This window comes from Herpailurus yagouaroundi, unplaced genomic scaffold, assembly GCF_014898765.1.
Source record: "Herpailurus yagouaroundi ecotype Mexico unplaced genomic scaffold, PumYag 139, whole genome shotgun sequence".
NCBI lineage: Eukaryota > Metazoa > Chordata > Mammalia > Carnivora > Felidae > Herpailurus > Herpailurus yagouaroundi.
In genome coordinates, this window is record NW_024412394.1 from 64,635,621 (window position 1) to 64,651,495 (window position 15,875).

The window sequence follows — 15,875 nt, forward strand, 5'->3', positions numbered from 1 at the left end:
GGTGATTAGAATCATTTGGGAGATTTAAAAATATGTATAAACTGGCCTCTTCTCCAGACCTTCTAAATCAATCTCTGGGATAAAGTCTGTTTTTCAATGTTCCCTTGAATAAATCTTACGACAATAAGGGTATAGAATTATACAGGTGAAGGAGGGGCAGCTCTGGTTGATTTGGAACTGAGCATCTCCCAAGTCCTGCTGCTTTGCTGACTTACGACCCATGGGAATTCCTGATAGGACTCCATGGGTCAGTCTGTAAACCACGTTCTAGAACAGAGGATCCCTAACATATCTTCCAGTTTTAGTATGAGTTGTCTATGCTTAAACAGCAAAATATTTCTTTCAGAGTTCAAATTAGCATAATTCACTAGTTTTAAATTATTAGGGAATTCACTTCATCTTCCGAGTCTCAATTTCCTCCTGTCATAGTGTGGATAAAGAATTCTAATTTCTAATTTCTAATTTCCCAGGAGAGTAAGTGGCATATCCAAGTAGAGCACTCAGCACACAGTCGTACACAGGGCTTAGACCCAGTAGGTACTCAGTAAAATTAGTGACCCTCTTCCCCACTCCTCTCTCCTGCTCACTCCCTAAAAACACAAGAATGCTGAAAATATTACAGAGTAGGTGAAGACAGAAGACTAGTTTTTAAAAGATCATAGTATAGTAACAAAAAGTAAACACTCATTGTGGTTCTCTTCCTGTCCTTCCTGTACACAAAGTTATGGGAATGCGGTAATTCTTTCAGTACCAGATATATCAAAAGATATATAAAAACCATGGATTTGACTATGTAATTAGCATGCAAAGGGCTGTGAGAATTTGGCTTAATGTTAATACAGACTCTGAATTACTCAGTCTCATTATTATGCAGTGTCAGTGTGGCACACAAATTTCATGAACGTGCTAAAAAAAAAAAAAAAAAAAAGAAAAGAAGAAAGAAAGATGACAACAACGAAAACCCAAAGACTTGATTATTATGCAAACAAGAGAAGGAATGACAGTTTAAACAATTCCTTCCGGACTGTAAACCCTCTGAATTAAGTTAGTTGTACTCTCAACAAATATACTTAGTAAAACATATCACTGACAAGTCCAATGAGCTAGACTGTACTATTGTTATGTTATTTAGTAGACTTTAGGTAATGGTTTTTTTGTTTGTTTGTTTGTTTGTTTGTTTGTTTGTTTTTTTAAAGATGAGAACATTCAGGTAGAGAAAAAAGCCTTCCAGTATCTCTGTTATACATTTAAAAATAGGTCATTATTTGAGAACTGACAGTATGTGACAGATCTGCCTTTTAGAGATTTCTATTAGCAATGGCTCAAATCTTCCCCATCTCAATCTGCATTTAGTCCTTACTTTTTAGCCAATTTTCAATAAGGAATATGACCTAAATGTTTTTAAAAATAGGCTAGCTGAGATTCTAGAGATGCATGAATTTCATTTTTACCATTAATAAGCATACTAAATATGTGAATCTCCTTGAATTTAAAGGAAGCTAGAGAAATGAATGGTATTCCTTCAAAGGAAAATGCTTTAATCTGAAAATTTCAGTTTAACTTTTATTTTTAGTTCATACTTGTGAACATGGAATAGCAGAAATCTAAGACCAAATGCTGTAACCATTGTGTTTAGCTTTGTGGTTTCACATTTATATTTTATAATTCAGCAGAAAATGACTTGATTTGTTATCTTGGAATGTGTGATGCTGAAAGTAAAACTTCTGAAAAATACTTAATACTTCTGAAAAAGTTTTAAACAAATAAAAGAGATGAGCTTTTGGATTACCACTAGTCTGAACAATTTGGTTCTGTCTGATAAATTCTTTAACCTCTGATATGTTCATTAGTAAAATGCCAACTAATTGAATCCATCAACATGAAAAACCACAGGCAGAAATCTGAAGTGCATACATCATGCTGAAGGATTTTGACTCAGCCTCAGCGGTAATAGTCAGTGAGGTCAGGTCAAAGAGGGTTAAACCAAGCCAGGATATAGCCAAAGGAATACATCAAACGCTGATTTTAAAAGGGCAATTAATCTTAGACAGAAATGCTTCCTGGGGAATGAGATCTCAATCTTAAGAGCACACTACATGATGTAGCAGTAAAAATGAACATATACAAGCTTACAGAGCTTTTATCCTGTGATCACAAACAGAAGGAGAGTGCTGTTTATCAGAGAAATACAAACCCATTTAAAAATACTTACATTAACTTCTTCCTGATATATACTCACTTAGTAGTACAGGTCTTAATGAACATATAATATCACAATTAATACATACCACATATCTCTTTCCATGCATAATTTTTATATTTTATGTATTTTACAAATTGTATCTGCCCCAAAAATTCCCAGAGCCTAGATTCTTAACATTTTAAACAAGATTTTCAAAACATGTCCATGTTAATTCTTTCATTGACTTTTGCTTATAATCTTCATATTTCTTAATGAGAACATAAACCAAAGTTTAAACCAAAAAACCCCCACAATTAGCTATAAAAAGATATTGTATTAAATTAAGAGACTGAAAGACCATTTTAATAAACTGACTAAAAGCCTCCTGGTAATTAGATTAAAATGTGATAAAAGTTAGACATTAAAACTTGTTCATTTAAAAAAAAAACCCAAAAACAAAATAAAACTTTGGAAATATAGGTTCAAATGTTTTTGATCTGCTTTCATAAAATGACCCAGTAATTCTAGTTGGGTGTAATAGGGAACATTAATATTTGTCAAGTATGAATTACAGAATAGTTCACTGTTTTATTTAAAATGTAAGCAATAATTACACTTATTTATATATGGCCAGAGTGAGGTCTCACAGAAGTTTTTAATGAAGAGATGACTAGCTTTTAATCACCTGCATGTGTTATTTTGTTAAGGGAATTTTGTTTTCTAGTGTTAAAGATGATGGGTCTACACCCACTTTTTAAGGAGTCTGGTTAATTCATTTAACTTCTTGAGATTTAGGTAAAGAACAAGAATTGAGAGGAAATCAGAAGCATCTTCTGACAGGCACAGTAATGTCATCATCCTCACTCATGGAGAATGAGGAAAATTATCACTTTATTATTTCAGTGACCTTAGGAAAGGCATATGCCAGTGGAATAAGTCATGAACAGGTTCTGTATGACCAAGATTAGTCCATACTGTCCATGTGTTGGGACAAAGCACAAAGATGGAGGGAGAATGAAACAATCAAGGCAAAGAATTTCACTCATTTGCACTTAGAATTGGATGGCAAAATGATAAATTTAAGAAAAGAAACTCTATTACAATTACCAAGTTTAAACTGAGCCTAACAAATTGCTTGTGTCCAAACTGGAGTGAAGATCTTTGCTCATGAGGGCTATATTTAAATAACTTTTTGAATTCCCATTGTGAATGACACTACATCATCTTTTAATATAAAATATGCACATGCATCCAGTGAGAGAGAACAACGAAGACCAGGGAGTGTCAGGATGAGGCTGAGAGGGCAAGCGACCAGTGACCCAGTCCCACATGTCAGACCCACAGTATCTCAGCAAAGTTATGAATGGGCCTTCCATGGTTACTTGTGAATAGCTGAAACTTCAAATAAATGTGTGAACCACTGCTTAGAGTCTTCAGTGAAAAGCTTTCACTAACAGCAACACTGTCAGATCCCTTGCCTTAAGATTTTTACATTAAATATATTTTAACAAGTGTATGATAATTGAGCTGGCCACAATGATTAAATAGATGCCCTAGTGAAGTAAGCTTATTTCTTTCTTGCCAGAGCCAGAGTTCTGGTATATTCTAATCATGTCCAGAAGTTAATTTCTTACCAAAAAAAAGGACAGCTCAGAGCCTGGAGCCTGCTTCAGATTCTGTGTCTCCCTGTCTCTCTGCCCCTTGCCTGCTCATACTCTGTCTCTGTCTCTCAAAAATAAATAAACATTAAAAAAAATTTTTTTTTAAAAGGAAAAAATCAGTGGCATAGAACTCTTGCCATAATCTGATATGTAAGAAGTTACAGGGGCACCTGAGTAGCTCAGTCAGTTAAGTGTCCTACTTTGGCTCAAGTCATGATCTCACAGCTCCTCTGTTTAAGCCCCACTTTGGACTCTGTGCTGACAGCTCAGGGCCTGGAGCCCGCTTCAGATTCTGGATTTCCCTCTCTCTCTGCACCTCCCCAGCACACACTCTGTCTCTCTCGCAAAAGTAAATAAGCATTAAAAAAAAAAGTTACAATATTGGTTTACATTTATTATGTGAAAGAGAGAGAGAGAGAGAGAGAGAGACAGAGACAGAGAGACAGAGACAGAGAGAGACAGAGAGAGGGAGGGAGGGAGGGCAGGAGGGGAAGGGCAAAGAGAGGGAGACACAACTCAAAGCAGGCTCCAGGCCCCGTGCTCTCAGCACAAAGCCTGATGCGGGACTCAAACTCATGAACTGCGTGAACACGATCTGAGCTGGTCAGATGCTTAACCGACTGAGCCACCCAGGTGCCCTTTGATTTACATTTAAAGGTCATCATAAATTTATACTTTCTGTACATATGTCGAATATCAACAAGTACCTGTCTCTGCAGAGTGGGATTATCAACAAACAACAAGAAAAAACTGCTTCCTTTTAACTTTATTTTGTAAATTTCTTATAAACACAGTAATTTGTAAAAAAAAATATTAACAAAACTGCAGGAAAAAAATTTTAATTGTAAAACCCTGGAAAAACACGATTATAAAATCTCACCTTTATTTTTTATTTAAAAAAATGTTTTTAGGGGTGCCTGGGTGGCGCAGTCGGTTAAGCGTCCGACTTCAGCCAGGTCACGATCTCGCGGTCCGTGAGTTCGAGCCCTGCGTCGGGCTCTGGGCTGATGGCTCAGAGCCTGGAGCCTGTTTCCGATTCTGTGTCTCCCTCTCTCTCTGCCCCTCGCCCGTTCATGCTCTGTCTCTCTCTGTCCCAAAAATAAATAAACGTTGAAAAAAAAATAAATTAAAAATAAATAAAAAATAAAAAATGTTTTTAATGTTAATTTATTCTTGAGAAAGAGAGAGAGCGCAAGCAGGAGAGGGATAGAGAGAGAGGGAGACATAATCCGAAGCAGACTCCAGGCTCTAAGCTCTCAGCACAGAGCCTGACGCAGGGCTTGAACCCATGAACCATGAGTTCATGACCCAAGCCAAAGTTGGATGCTTAACCGATTGAGCCACCCAGGCGCCCCATCACTTTTATTTATTTTTTAAATTTAATATTCTGTGGACATCTTCCCATGTCTTTACAAATTCTTAGTGTTCCTTCTTAAACACTTTTTTTCAAATATTTATTGGCAGTTTTTTAAAATGTTTACTTTAGCGCGCATGGGAGGGGCAGAGTGGGAGGGAGGGAGGAAGGGAGAGAGAGAAAGAGACAGAGAGAGAAGATCCCATGCAGGCTCTGCCCTGTCAGCACAGAGCCTGACATGGGGCTTAAACTGGCGAACTGTGAGATCATGACCTGAGCTGAAACCAAGAGTCAGACACTTAACTGACCTAGTCACACAGGTAGGTACGCCTGAGGTTTTGTTTTTTTGTTTTTTTGTTTTTTTTGAGAGAGAGCACGTGCAGATGTGCATACATGCGATGGGGGAAGGGGGGGCAGAGGGAGAGGGAGAGAGAATCTTAAGCAGGCTCCAGGCTTGGTGCAGAGCCTGACAAGGGGCTCCACTCCCTGATGGTGAGATCATGACCTGAGACGAAAGCAAGAGTTGGACACCTGACTGAGCCATTCAGGCACCTCATGAAATCTCACTTTTAAACAAATACTTTGTTTCCTTAAACCCTACAACCATTCTATGAGGCTGATAGCAGGAGTCATCCTTATTTCAGAGTAAGAAACCTGGATGCATTAAACAAAAAAGAAAGAAAGAGAAAGAAAAGAAGGAAAGAAAGAAGAAAACAACCAACCAAATGATCTTCCAACCCAGTGTGAAGGTACAAAGGGATACTACAATGAAAATGAATCCTAATGAATGAAAAAAAGTTACCAAAATTGTAAAACCCATTATTCTTACTCCTAAACCTTTGTTCTGATGAAGTTTGGGGGTTTGTAGGTTTTATGTTTCTGTGGCATGAATATGTGTCAGTGTCATCATGCTGACAAAAGTGACTGTTGTTGGTTCAAACCTCAAATCACAAGACATCAATTGAACCAGCTTCAATTCTAGCACTCAAAGGATCTGACTCATATGAATAACATGAAATTTAAATGTTTCTTTTCTCTAATTGCTTTATGTCTAAAAAAATTATTATAACATCCAACAGTTAATTCACCATATAAACACAATCTAATGTTTACAGAGCAAAGGAGAAAAAAGGTGAATGCACCATCTCTTTTTACTTTTTGTAAAAACCACTGTTTTTTGTAAAGCATATATCAATAGAGCAATATAATTTTTTTGAGTGAGCGAGCATGTGCGAGAGGGGGAGAGGGAGAGAGAATCTTAAGCAGGGTCCAAGCTCAGCACGGAGCCCAACCTGGGCTCAATCCCACAACCTGAGGTCATGACCTGAACCAAAATCAACTGACTGAGCCACCCAGGCGCCCCTAGGGCACTGTAACTTTAACTTAGACCACCTAAATGGGGTCTATAATTACCTCTAGTCTCAGTTGTTATCTTCCAACATGCTAATGAAACAAATAGACCACTTAGCTCCTCAATGCTTTTCCCACATTTCTGTCATCACTGAAAATCTTCTGCACATTTGTGAGAGAGAAGTAGAAAAAAATTGGCTAGTCCCTCAGCAAACAGAGTACGGAAATTTTAGAAGAGCGCTTTAGACCAAATATTACACTTAGTAACCAGCCCCTGGGTAGCTGGTGAAGGAGTCTACTTCTTTGGTGGCCACGTGGTACGTATGACCTGGTCACTCCTTTTCATCTAATTTCTGCTCATCTTTTAAGACTCAGCTCAGAATACGGAAGGGCAATTCCAGGCACTTCCTAATATTCTTTGCATGTCTCCATTCCTGCACACACCACATCCGGGCATCTTTCTGCCCACTCCAACTGTAGTCAAGTCTCCTGAAAGCACGAACTATGTCTCATACCTCTTACTATATCCAGTGCCAGCAGACAGTATGATGCAAAGGAACTGATGGATAACGAATGAAATACATAACATCAAATGGAAACCAAAAGTTAAATGGTAGTTGGGAAGGGTCTCAAAGAGTTAAAAAAAAAAAAAAAAACCCAGGAAACAGCAGAAATGGAAATGGAAAAAGGTAAGTGGCTACGGGATCGTCCTTGTTGGTAAGAGAGATGTGGGGAAACTACTGATTTGCCACAGAATGTAAATAAGCCTTTACCTACACATACACTCCACTTGTACAATATCACATATGAATTCAGGATTAAACCAGCCCAAGTGTGACAGAGTACTGATCAATTGGAACCCTGAAATAAATTTATAAAAGTGAAAATAGACATTTTCATTTTCATAAGCCTAACTGACTAGGTTCTTATATTTCACCTTAGAAAACTGGGAAATAAACTATGATTGGACAAAGCTTATAGGTGTTTTGTATTCCCCAAAGTAAAAGAATAAAAGCTATATTTTTAAATTTTTGTTATTTTTTTGTAAGTTGTCTTTAATTAATGAAGAAAGAAATATTTCACTTCAGGTCTGGTACTGTAGCTTAGCCCTGAGTCATTTTAACTACCGCTGACACCACAAAAAAATTTTTACCTGAACTCACCTTTGGTTATTTCCTGTTACCTCTAATTTGGCTAACTCTTGTAGCCACATACAAAACAAAACAAAAAAAGAAACACACAAAGCAGCTCATCATTAGTTACTCCACGAGAACCATGACCTAAAGCACATCCTCACAAATATTAGTACACTCTACTTTCATATGATGAAATAAGGCAAAATTCCTTCATGCATGAATCACTTGCTGTAAGGAGCAGTAGACAATGGTGCCACATAACATTTATGAAGCACTTTCTCTTTTCGTCATGTGATGACAGCCAGTTCTTATCCACACACGCCCAGTCTTAGAGTCTTTCGCTTTCAACTTAAGTCGAGGGCAGGTGTTTCAAAATGCTTCCCATTTGACAGACAATACCACAGGTGGACTGAACCAGACAGTAAACAGTTCTTTACTGAAACAGTGACTTGGTGTTTTGGATACTCCCCACAGATCCTGAAATGACAGTTATTTTCCAATATGAGCTTACCAAAGGAAGAGGCAAATAAAAGTTTTTCCAAAGATAAGATACTGGTGTTAGAAACGTGGCCTCCCCTGGTGTGAAAGGTACTATCAAAAGTACCTCAAAAGTACAGATGCTGTTTATATCATTTCAATGAAGTGTGTGTACAGTGTGTGTGTGTGCACTCCAATCGGTGTAAGCACGTGACAGCTGGGAAGAAACCTGTCACAAAGATATCCACCTGTAACATCTGAAATTGCCTGAGAGGCAGTCTGTGGATTAGAGTTGTGAGTGTGGCTACCTCACTGGCCCCTTCAAAAAATGTAAGGGGAATCACACCGCGTACTCTCTAGGGATGGATGTGCAGGTTGCGCAGGCACAAATTTAGGAGAGAATAAAGAGCCTTTAAAAGAATAAAACGACCTCACAAATTTGTGCTGGGTCACGCTAATCTTGCACGTGTTGTTGTGATCCAGATGTAGGAATGGCAAAAGAGCACGGGGGTGCATTTCGACAGAGTGCACCAGCGCAAAGCACGTGACTGCTGTTCATTTTCTTGCCTGAATGTCAGAGCCACCATTTCAAGAAGTTTAAGAGGAAAAGTGGCTGGAATTATACACAGGAGCACTAAAATAACAACATGGACAAAATAACAACAGAAGCTCAGGTTCCTAAGATCCTACCAGTAAATACACTGTAAGCAAGCAAGATGAGATATTAAAACAGAAATCATAGGATAAAGAGGGAAAAAGCAAACATTTCAGAATGCTGTTTTAAACTAAATAAAAAAGTTAAAAGGTTGGAAAAGTGAAAATGAAAACAAATGGAAGCAGAGTAAAGCAGAAAAACTAGTAAACCAGGAGAAGGAGACTTCGAGTTCTAAACCTAGTTCTGCCACTAAGTAGCCAAGAGACCCTCAGCTACTCATCTAAGAAATCAAGAGCCTGGGGGCACCTGGGTGGCTCAGTCGGTTAAATGTCCAGCTCTTGATTTTGGCACAGGTCATGGTCTCACAGTTCTTGAGATTTAACCCCACATTGGGCTCAGCGCTGAATGTGGAGCCTGCTTGGGATTCTCCCTCTCCCTCTGTGTGTCCCTCCCCGGCTCGCAAGCGCTCTCTCAAAATAAATAATCATTAAAAAAAGAAAAGAAGTCAAGAGCCTGAACTACATTAACTTTAAGGTTGGATAATTGAGGATTCTTTAAAGATGTCAAACACAAAATTAACACCCAACCAATCTTCTTCCTGCTTTCCTCTAGAAAAAGCTTTCATCACTCTGTGTCTTTGTTAATTGTGCTTCTGGCTAGGGCACATATTGCAGTAGAACAGCCTTCTACCAAGGTTTTGAGTTTCTTAGTGATGTTCTCACTCAGAAGTCAAGGATCTTATAAAGAAGTAAATTCTAAATGACATAATGTTTTTCAAAGTGGACTGCCAAAAAGTATCTAAGAAAAGAACAGCAAGGTAGACATTTCAATATTAAATTTTAAATTTCAATTGCTCCTTTTTTTAAAACTGAAGAAGAGTTTACATACAATATTATATGGGTTTCAGGTGTACAACACAGTGATTCAACATTTACATACATCATGAAATGATCACCATGTAAGTCTAGGTACCATCTGCCACCATATAAAGTAATTTCAATTGCTTTTAGTTGATATAAGCGTTTTTCACTGTTCTTTAAAACACTACAAAGTACTAAAAAAGAATGAAAAATACAGTACAGAGAAATGAATAACTGAAAGCCAATGTTTGCAGTGGGGGCAGGTATGAGGTATATGAATTCCATTTCTGTCAGCAATAAAAATGATTAGCATTTTAATTGTACTTCAAATAGAAAAACTAATCTATATTCCCAAATCTTCAAGAATGTGGAAAAACAGACAGTAAACAGATTAAAAAAAAAAAAAAAAAAACAATCCTTATAGCATGGAGAAAATGAAATAGAATGGTAAGGTTATTCCTGAATCAATAAAAGTTACTGGGAATTTCTCAGTGAAAATTTCTGTAACCTGAGTTCAAAAGAATAAGTTTAATAAACAAAATTATTTAACTGAAGGTAATACATAAAAACTTTAATAAGGATCCATCAAAATTAAATCCTTTTCTTTTACTTTTCTTGTTTTTTTTTTAGGTAAGTATACTCTTTTAAAATGTCTTTATTTATTTATTTATTTATTTATTTATTTATTTATTTATTTATTTATTTTGAGAGAGAGTGTGTGAGTAGGAAAGGGGCAGAGACAGAGGGAGACAGAGAACGAATCCCAAGCAGGTTCCACACTGCTAGTGCAGAGCCCCATGCAGGGCTTGAACTCACCAACCATGAGAACATGACCTGAGCTGAAATCAAGAGTTGGACACTTAATTGACTGAGCCACTTAGGTGCCCCTACTTTTATTTTTCAAAAGAAAATTAAGCCATGTCACAGACTAGGAGAAAATAATTGCAAATCATATGTGTGATAAAGATTTGTATCCAGGGGCTCTGTCTCTCTCAAAATAAATAAATAAACTTAAAAAAATTAAAAAAAAAATAAAGCTTTGTATCCAAAATATATAAATAACTCTCAAAACTCAGTAATAAGATGAAAAAATCCAGGAAAAAAATGAGAAAGGAATCTGAACAAACATTTCACCAAATACATCCACAAATAATAATAAGCACATGAAAACACACTCAACATCATTAGTCATTAGGGAAATAAAAAATAAAACCAAGAGATACCTCTACACAACCACTAGGATGGCTATAAGACAAAAAAATATATGCTGGCGAGGCTGTGAAGCAGGTAACACTGTAAAATGATGCAGCCACTTTGCCAATGTTTAGCAGTTTCTTAAAAAATTAAACACAGACCTACCGCATGACCTAGCAATTCCACTCCTAGGAATCCAACCCAAGAAAAATAAAGACGTATGTCCACACAAAGACACGTATGCAAATGTTCACAGCAGCGTTATTCAGAAGAGTGAAAAGCTGGAAACAATCCAGATGTCCATCAATCAGTGAATGAATAAACAAAATATATATATACCCAATCAAATATTATTCAGCAATATAAAAAGGAAAAACTACTGATATATGCTACAATATGGATGAAACCCCAAAACACTACACTAAATGAAAAAAAAACAGTTGCAATTTTGTATGATTGCATTTATGCAAATATCCAATAGAGGTAAATTACAGAGACAGAAAACAGACCAGGAGTTGTCTACAACTGGCAGTGGGAAAAGAGATCAGCTGCAAAGAAGCATAAAGGAATTTTTGGAAGTGATAGAAATATTTTAAAACTAGATTATGGTGATGGCTGTTCAACTTACAAATTTATTAAAACTAAAAACTGAAGCGCCAAAAAACTATTTAACTGAAACTCTTAGTGACGACTAAAATTATACACCAATAAAGATAGATTATGATTCTGCAACATATTATAATAAAGTTAATGTTAATTATGCCATGATTTAATGATCCTAAATAGTGTTTCAGGTAACGACACAAAGAAACAATTCAGTACATGAAATACCGAGTAAACTTTGTTACCTTGGCACTAGAGATACGAGGATGTGTAAGACACCATCAAACGTCCTGGACTGCATAGTCTAGTAGAGCACAGTGATGACAGATGATATAGTATGACCTTATACAATAATATTTATAACCTCTTACACCAATGAAAGTTTTTTTAACTTCGACAATTTTGAGTACCAGTCAATGATCTTTCTCATCAATCCTTTCTGGTACTGGTTCTGATGATATTTTAGATGCCCCTCTTCCCCCTTGCTGTTGACCACTCGTGCATTTTAATTTTTAACTTTATTTATTTATTTTGAGAGACAGAGCGTGTGCATGGGGGAGGGGCAGAAAAAGAGGGAGAGAGAACCCCAAGCAGACTTTGGCTCCCAGCAGGGAGCCTGAGGTGGGGCTCAATCCTACCAAGTGTGAGATCATGATCTGAGCTGAAATAAGAGTCCAACGTTGATTGAGCCACCCAGGTGCTCCAGCATTCGTGCATTTTAGAAGAACTGATAACACACAGGAATGCCAGGGATGGCAAACATATTGTTAAGGAAAATAGTTGCATTCACACACCAAATGACTTATTCTGAGTTCCATACTCGTTGTTTAGTCATTTAGGTTGAAATATCAACATTTCCCTAGTCCCACTCGGTTTCCAATTCTAGTTGTTAGGCAAACTATTTCCTTAGACACTACATGCTTCTTGAACTGTGTGATAAGAGTTATTAGTCATGTAAGTAATACTATAATCATCCCAACTTTGAATAAATATGTTAATAAGAAACATACCATTATCCACTGAAGTTATACTGTTATAATAATAGTAATATACTTATAAATGCCTTACCTCTTTCCATAAGGGATACAAAGTAGCAAGCTTTAAATTTTTCTACATGATAAATATAAGTCTGTGTAACATATTAACAAGTATAATAATAGTCCACTGAAATTTCCCCTTTAGCTTGGTAACCAATTGCTTGGTTGCAAGTCATTATTCAATAACAGGGTGATGATCAAATTATGGTACACTGATATGAAGGACCACAGTGCCATTAAAAAAAATAGCTTTAGAGAATTTTTAATGACTGAAACTATGCTCATGTTCTGTTAGGTGAAAGATACAGCAGGACATACAATTCTACGCACACACACACACACACCCCTCTCAAATACTCTAGTGTCCATACACATGTGTGTGTCAACTGTGGTCTCCAGGGGTAGGGGGATGATAGCATTTATTATTTTTTTACTTCTGCACTTTCTTTGCATTCCTTATATTGCAATTAAGAAAACAGAATTCAGTAATTTTGCTATTTTTCCTTTGCCTACAGGAAAATAATTTTAACCTACGTTACAAAATGAGGACTATGAAATAGGACAAGTTCTCAATCGCACATGTGAAATGTCAACGTCAAAGAGAACAATGCTGAGTGAAACTTTAGGAAGTGGCAGAAAATTCAAATAAAATGCTTATCCATTATTCAGTATTTTGAACTTTAAATTCTCAACCAAAGGTAAGAAAATTTTTTACCATCTCTTGTTCCTAGAGAATGAAGAAACACAATGTAAAATTTAAAACAGTATTTACTAGAACTGAAGCTAGAAATGAAAGACCCAGGGCACCAGAGATGTGGTAAGAGAGTGTGTGATGTCAGAGAGTAATTTAAAAGCAGAGATAGTCAATTCCTTACTTTGTTAGTGTCAAAAATACATAAAGTAATAAATTAAACATTAAGTGATTCTGTTTCAAAAGACTGTTCCCTTACAAGATAATGAAAACATTTTCCTGAAGGAACCAGGAAACGTGATTTATAAATGCAGAATGCTTATGTTACACCTCAGTCATAAAGAGACATGAAAGAAACGTGTTAGAGCTGCTGACTGTGTTACCTTCAGGAGCCACTGCAGAAGGACAAACGTCTTTGAGGAGATCACCTAGTGTGTGCAATTGTCCATCTGCAGCCACAGGACGAAAAAGCTTCTGAATGAAAGGTCGTTCAGTCGTTGTCTATTTGAAAAATGAAAACAGAATTCAAACATTTACATCTTTGTTGCTGTGAATTACAAATTTATAGATCAGAAATTGCAAGCTGCCATCAGATGCCTTCTGATATAGTGTAATCAGAAGCATATGACATCACTAATGTGGTAATATCACCAGAAATGTTTAACACAACCTCAAGTAAATCTAATCGTGAGGAAGCAATCGGACAAATCCAAAATGTTTGACATCTAAAGATACCGGGCCAGAGGGGCGCCTGGGTGGCTCAGTTCAACTTCAGCTCAGGTCATGATCTCACGGTTTGTGAGTTCCAGACCCACGTAGGGCTCCATGCTGACAGCTCAGAGCCTGGAGCCTGCTTCAGATTCTGTGTTTCCTCCTCTCTCTGCCCCTCCCATGCTCATGCTCTGTCTCTCTCTGGCTCTCAATAATAAATAATCATTTAAAAAAAATTAAAAAAAAAGGACAACTGGCTTCAACTCTTCAAATAAGTCAAAGGCAAAACACATCAATACGAAAAGATTAAAAAGGATTGGCAAGATATAACAACTAAGTACAAAAAATAAATCTTGAGTGAATACTGTATTGGAGGGGAAAAATCAGCTATAAAAGACATTTTTGGAATAACTGGGGAAATACAGAATGAACATCAGATAATATTACTGAATTAATGTCAAATTCTTAGATGTGATCATGGTTATAAGGACAATATCCTTTAAGAAATTCATGCTCACATATTCAGGGATGAGGTGCCAAGCTGTCTGAAACATATATTCAAATGGTTGAGAGAGAATGAAGAGAGAGAGAATGTGTGAGACAGAGCATGCACAAATGTAGGAAAATGTTAACTACTGGTGAATCTAGGTGGAGGGTATATGGGCTTAGTTGTTATAGTATTTTAATTTTTATGTATGTTTGAAAATTCTCAAGAAACACACTCATAGAGAACTGATGGTAGCCAGAGGGATGGGGGGCAAAATGGGTGAAGGGGAGCAGGAGACACAGGCTTCCATGGAATGAATAAGTCACCGGGATGAAAGTTACGGCATAGGGAATACAGTCAGTGGAACTGAAACAGCATTGTGTAGTGACAGACGGTAGCTATGGCTGTGGTGAGCACAGCATAAAGTATAGACTTGTCTAATCGCTATGCTGTATGCCTGAAATTAATGTAACACTGTGTATCAACTATATATACTTCTATTAAAAAAATTAAAAACAGGGGTGCTAGTGTGGCTCAGTCGGTTGAGTGTCCGACTTCAGCTGAGGTTGTGATCTCATGGTTTGTGGGTCTGAGCCCTGCATCAGGCTCTCTGCTGTCAGCACAGAGCCCGCTTGGGATCCTCTGTCCCCCCTCTCTCTGCCCCTCCTCCACTTACGCTCTCTCTCAAAAATAAAATAAAATCACTTAGTAAAAAAAAAAAAAAATGTAATAAATCAGAACCCCAAAAAATTTCAAAAGAGCAGATAAAGAATATCCTCTGACAACTGTTATTACCACTATGTTATAATTTACTGCTAATAATTTCAATGTATTACCCACTTTTAAAACTAAGTTTCATTTCTCTCTTTTTTTAATGTTTTATTTATTTCTGAGAGACAGCCTGCGCTAGCGGGGGAGGGGCAGAAAGAGAGAGGGAAGACAGCATCTGAAGTAGGCTCTAGGCTTTGAGCTGTCAGCACAGAGCCCGATGCGGGGTTTGAACCCACAAATGCGAGATCATGACCTGAGTGAAGTCAGATGCTTAACCGACTGGGCCACCAAGGTGCCTGGGTGGTTTCATTTTTCTACACTGCCTCTATAAGGAGCACAACAACGATGAGGAAAGCCTCATCATGACACAGAGTGCAGAGGCCCTGGAATCACCCCATCTGAATAGCACTATCATTTATGTGCTAAGTGATTCTGCCCCTGGGTTTCTTTGGAACATTGGGACATTTGGTATCTCTTAAGTTTGTTATAGAAATGAGTCAGAATTAGCCAAGCACACAGAGAGACACACAGAATGAATGAATGAATGTTAAAGAGAATAAATACCTCTCCCCTTAACTGTTATTTCATTTTAAGATGGTAAGTTTTTACTTTAAGTTTCCAGGGGTGAAAAATCATAAAAACATACAAAAGAATAACTTTGTAAGTAAATGTACTCATATTTACATACAGTGCTTTCTAAAAAAAT

At 37.1% G+C, this 15,875-nt stretch overlaps 1 protein-coding gene across 3 annotated transcripts in view; it reads right to left on the reverse strand.

The window, feature by feature from the left end:
* The window catches only part of ATG5 (autophagy related 5), a 131,175-nt gene that overhangs the window by 7,465 nt on the left and 107,835 nt on the right, over positions 1 to 15,875 (reverse strand). For all 3 annotated transcript variants that reach the window (XM_040474286.1, XM_040474287.1, XM_040474288.1), the window contains one exon: positions 13,584 to 13,701. In XM_040474286.1, the coding sequence (XP_040330220.1) occupies positions 13,584 to 13,701 (118 nt within the window). The remainder of the gene's footprint in view (positions 1 to 13,583; positions 13,702 to 15,875) is intronic.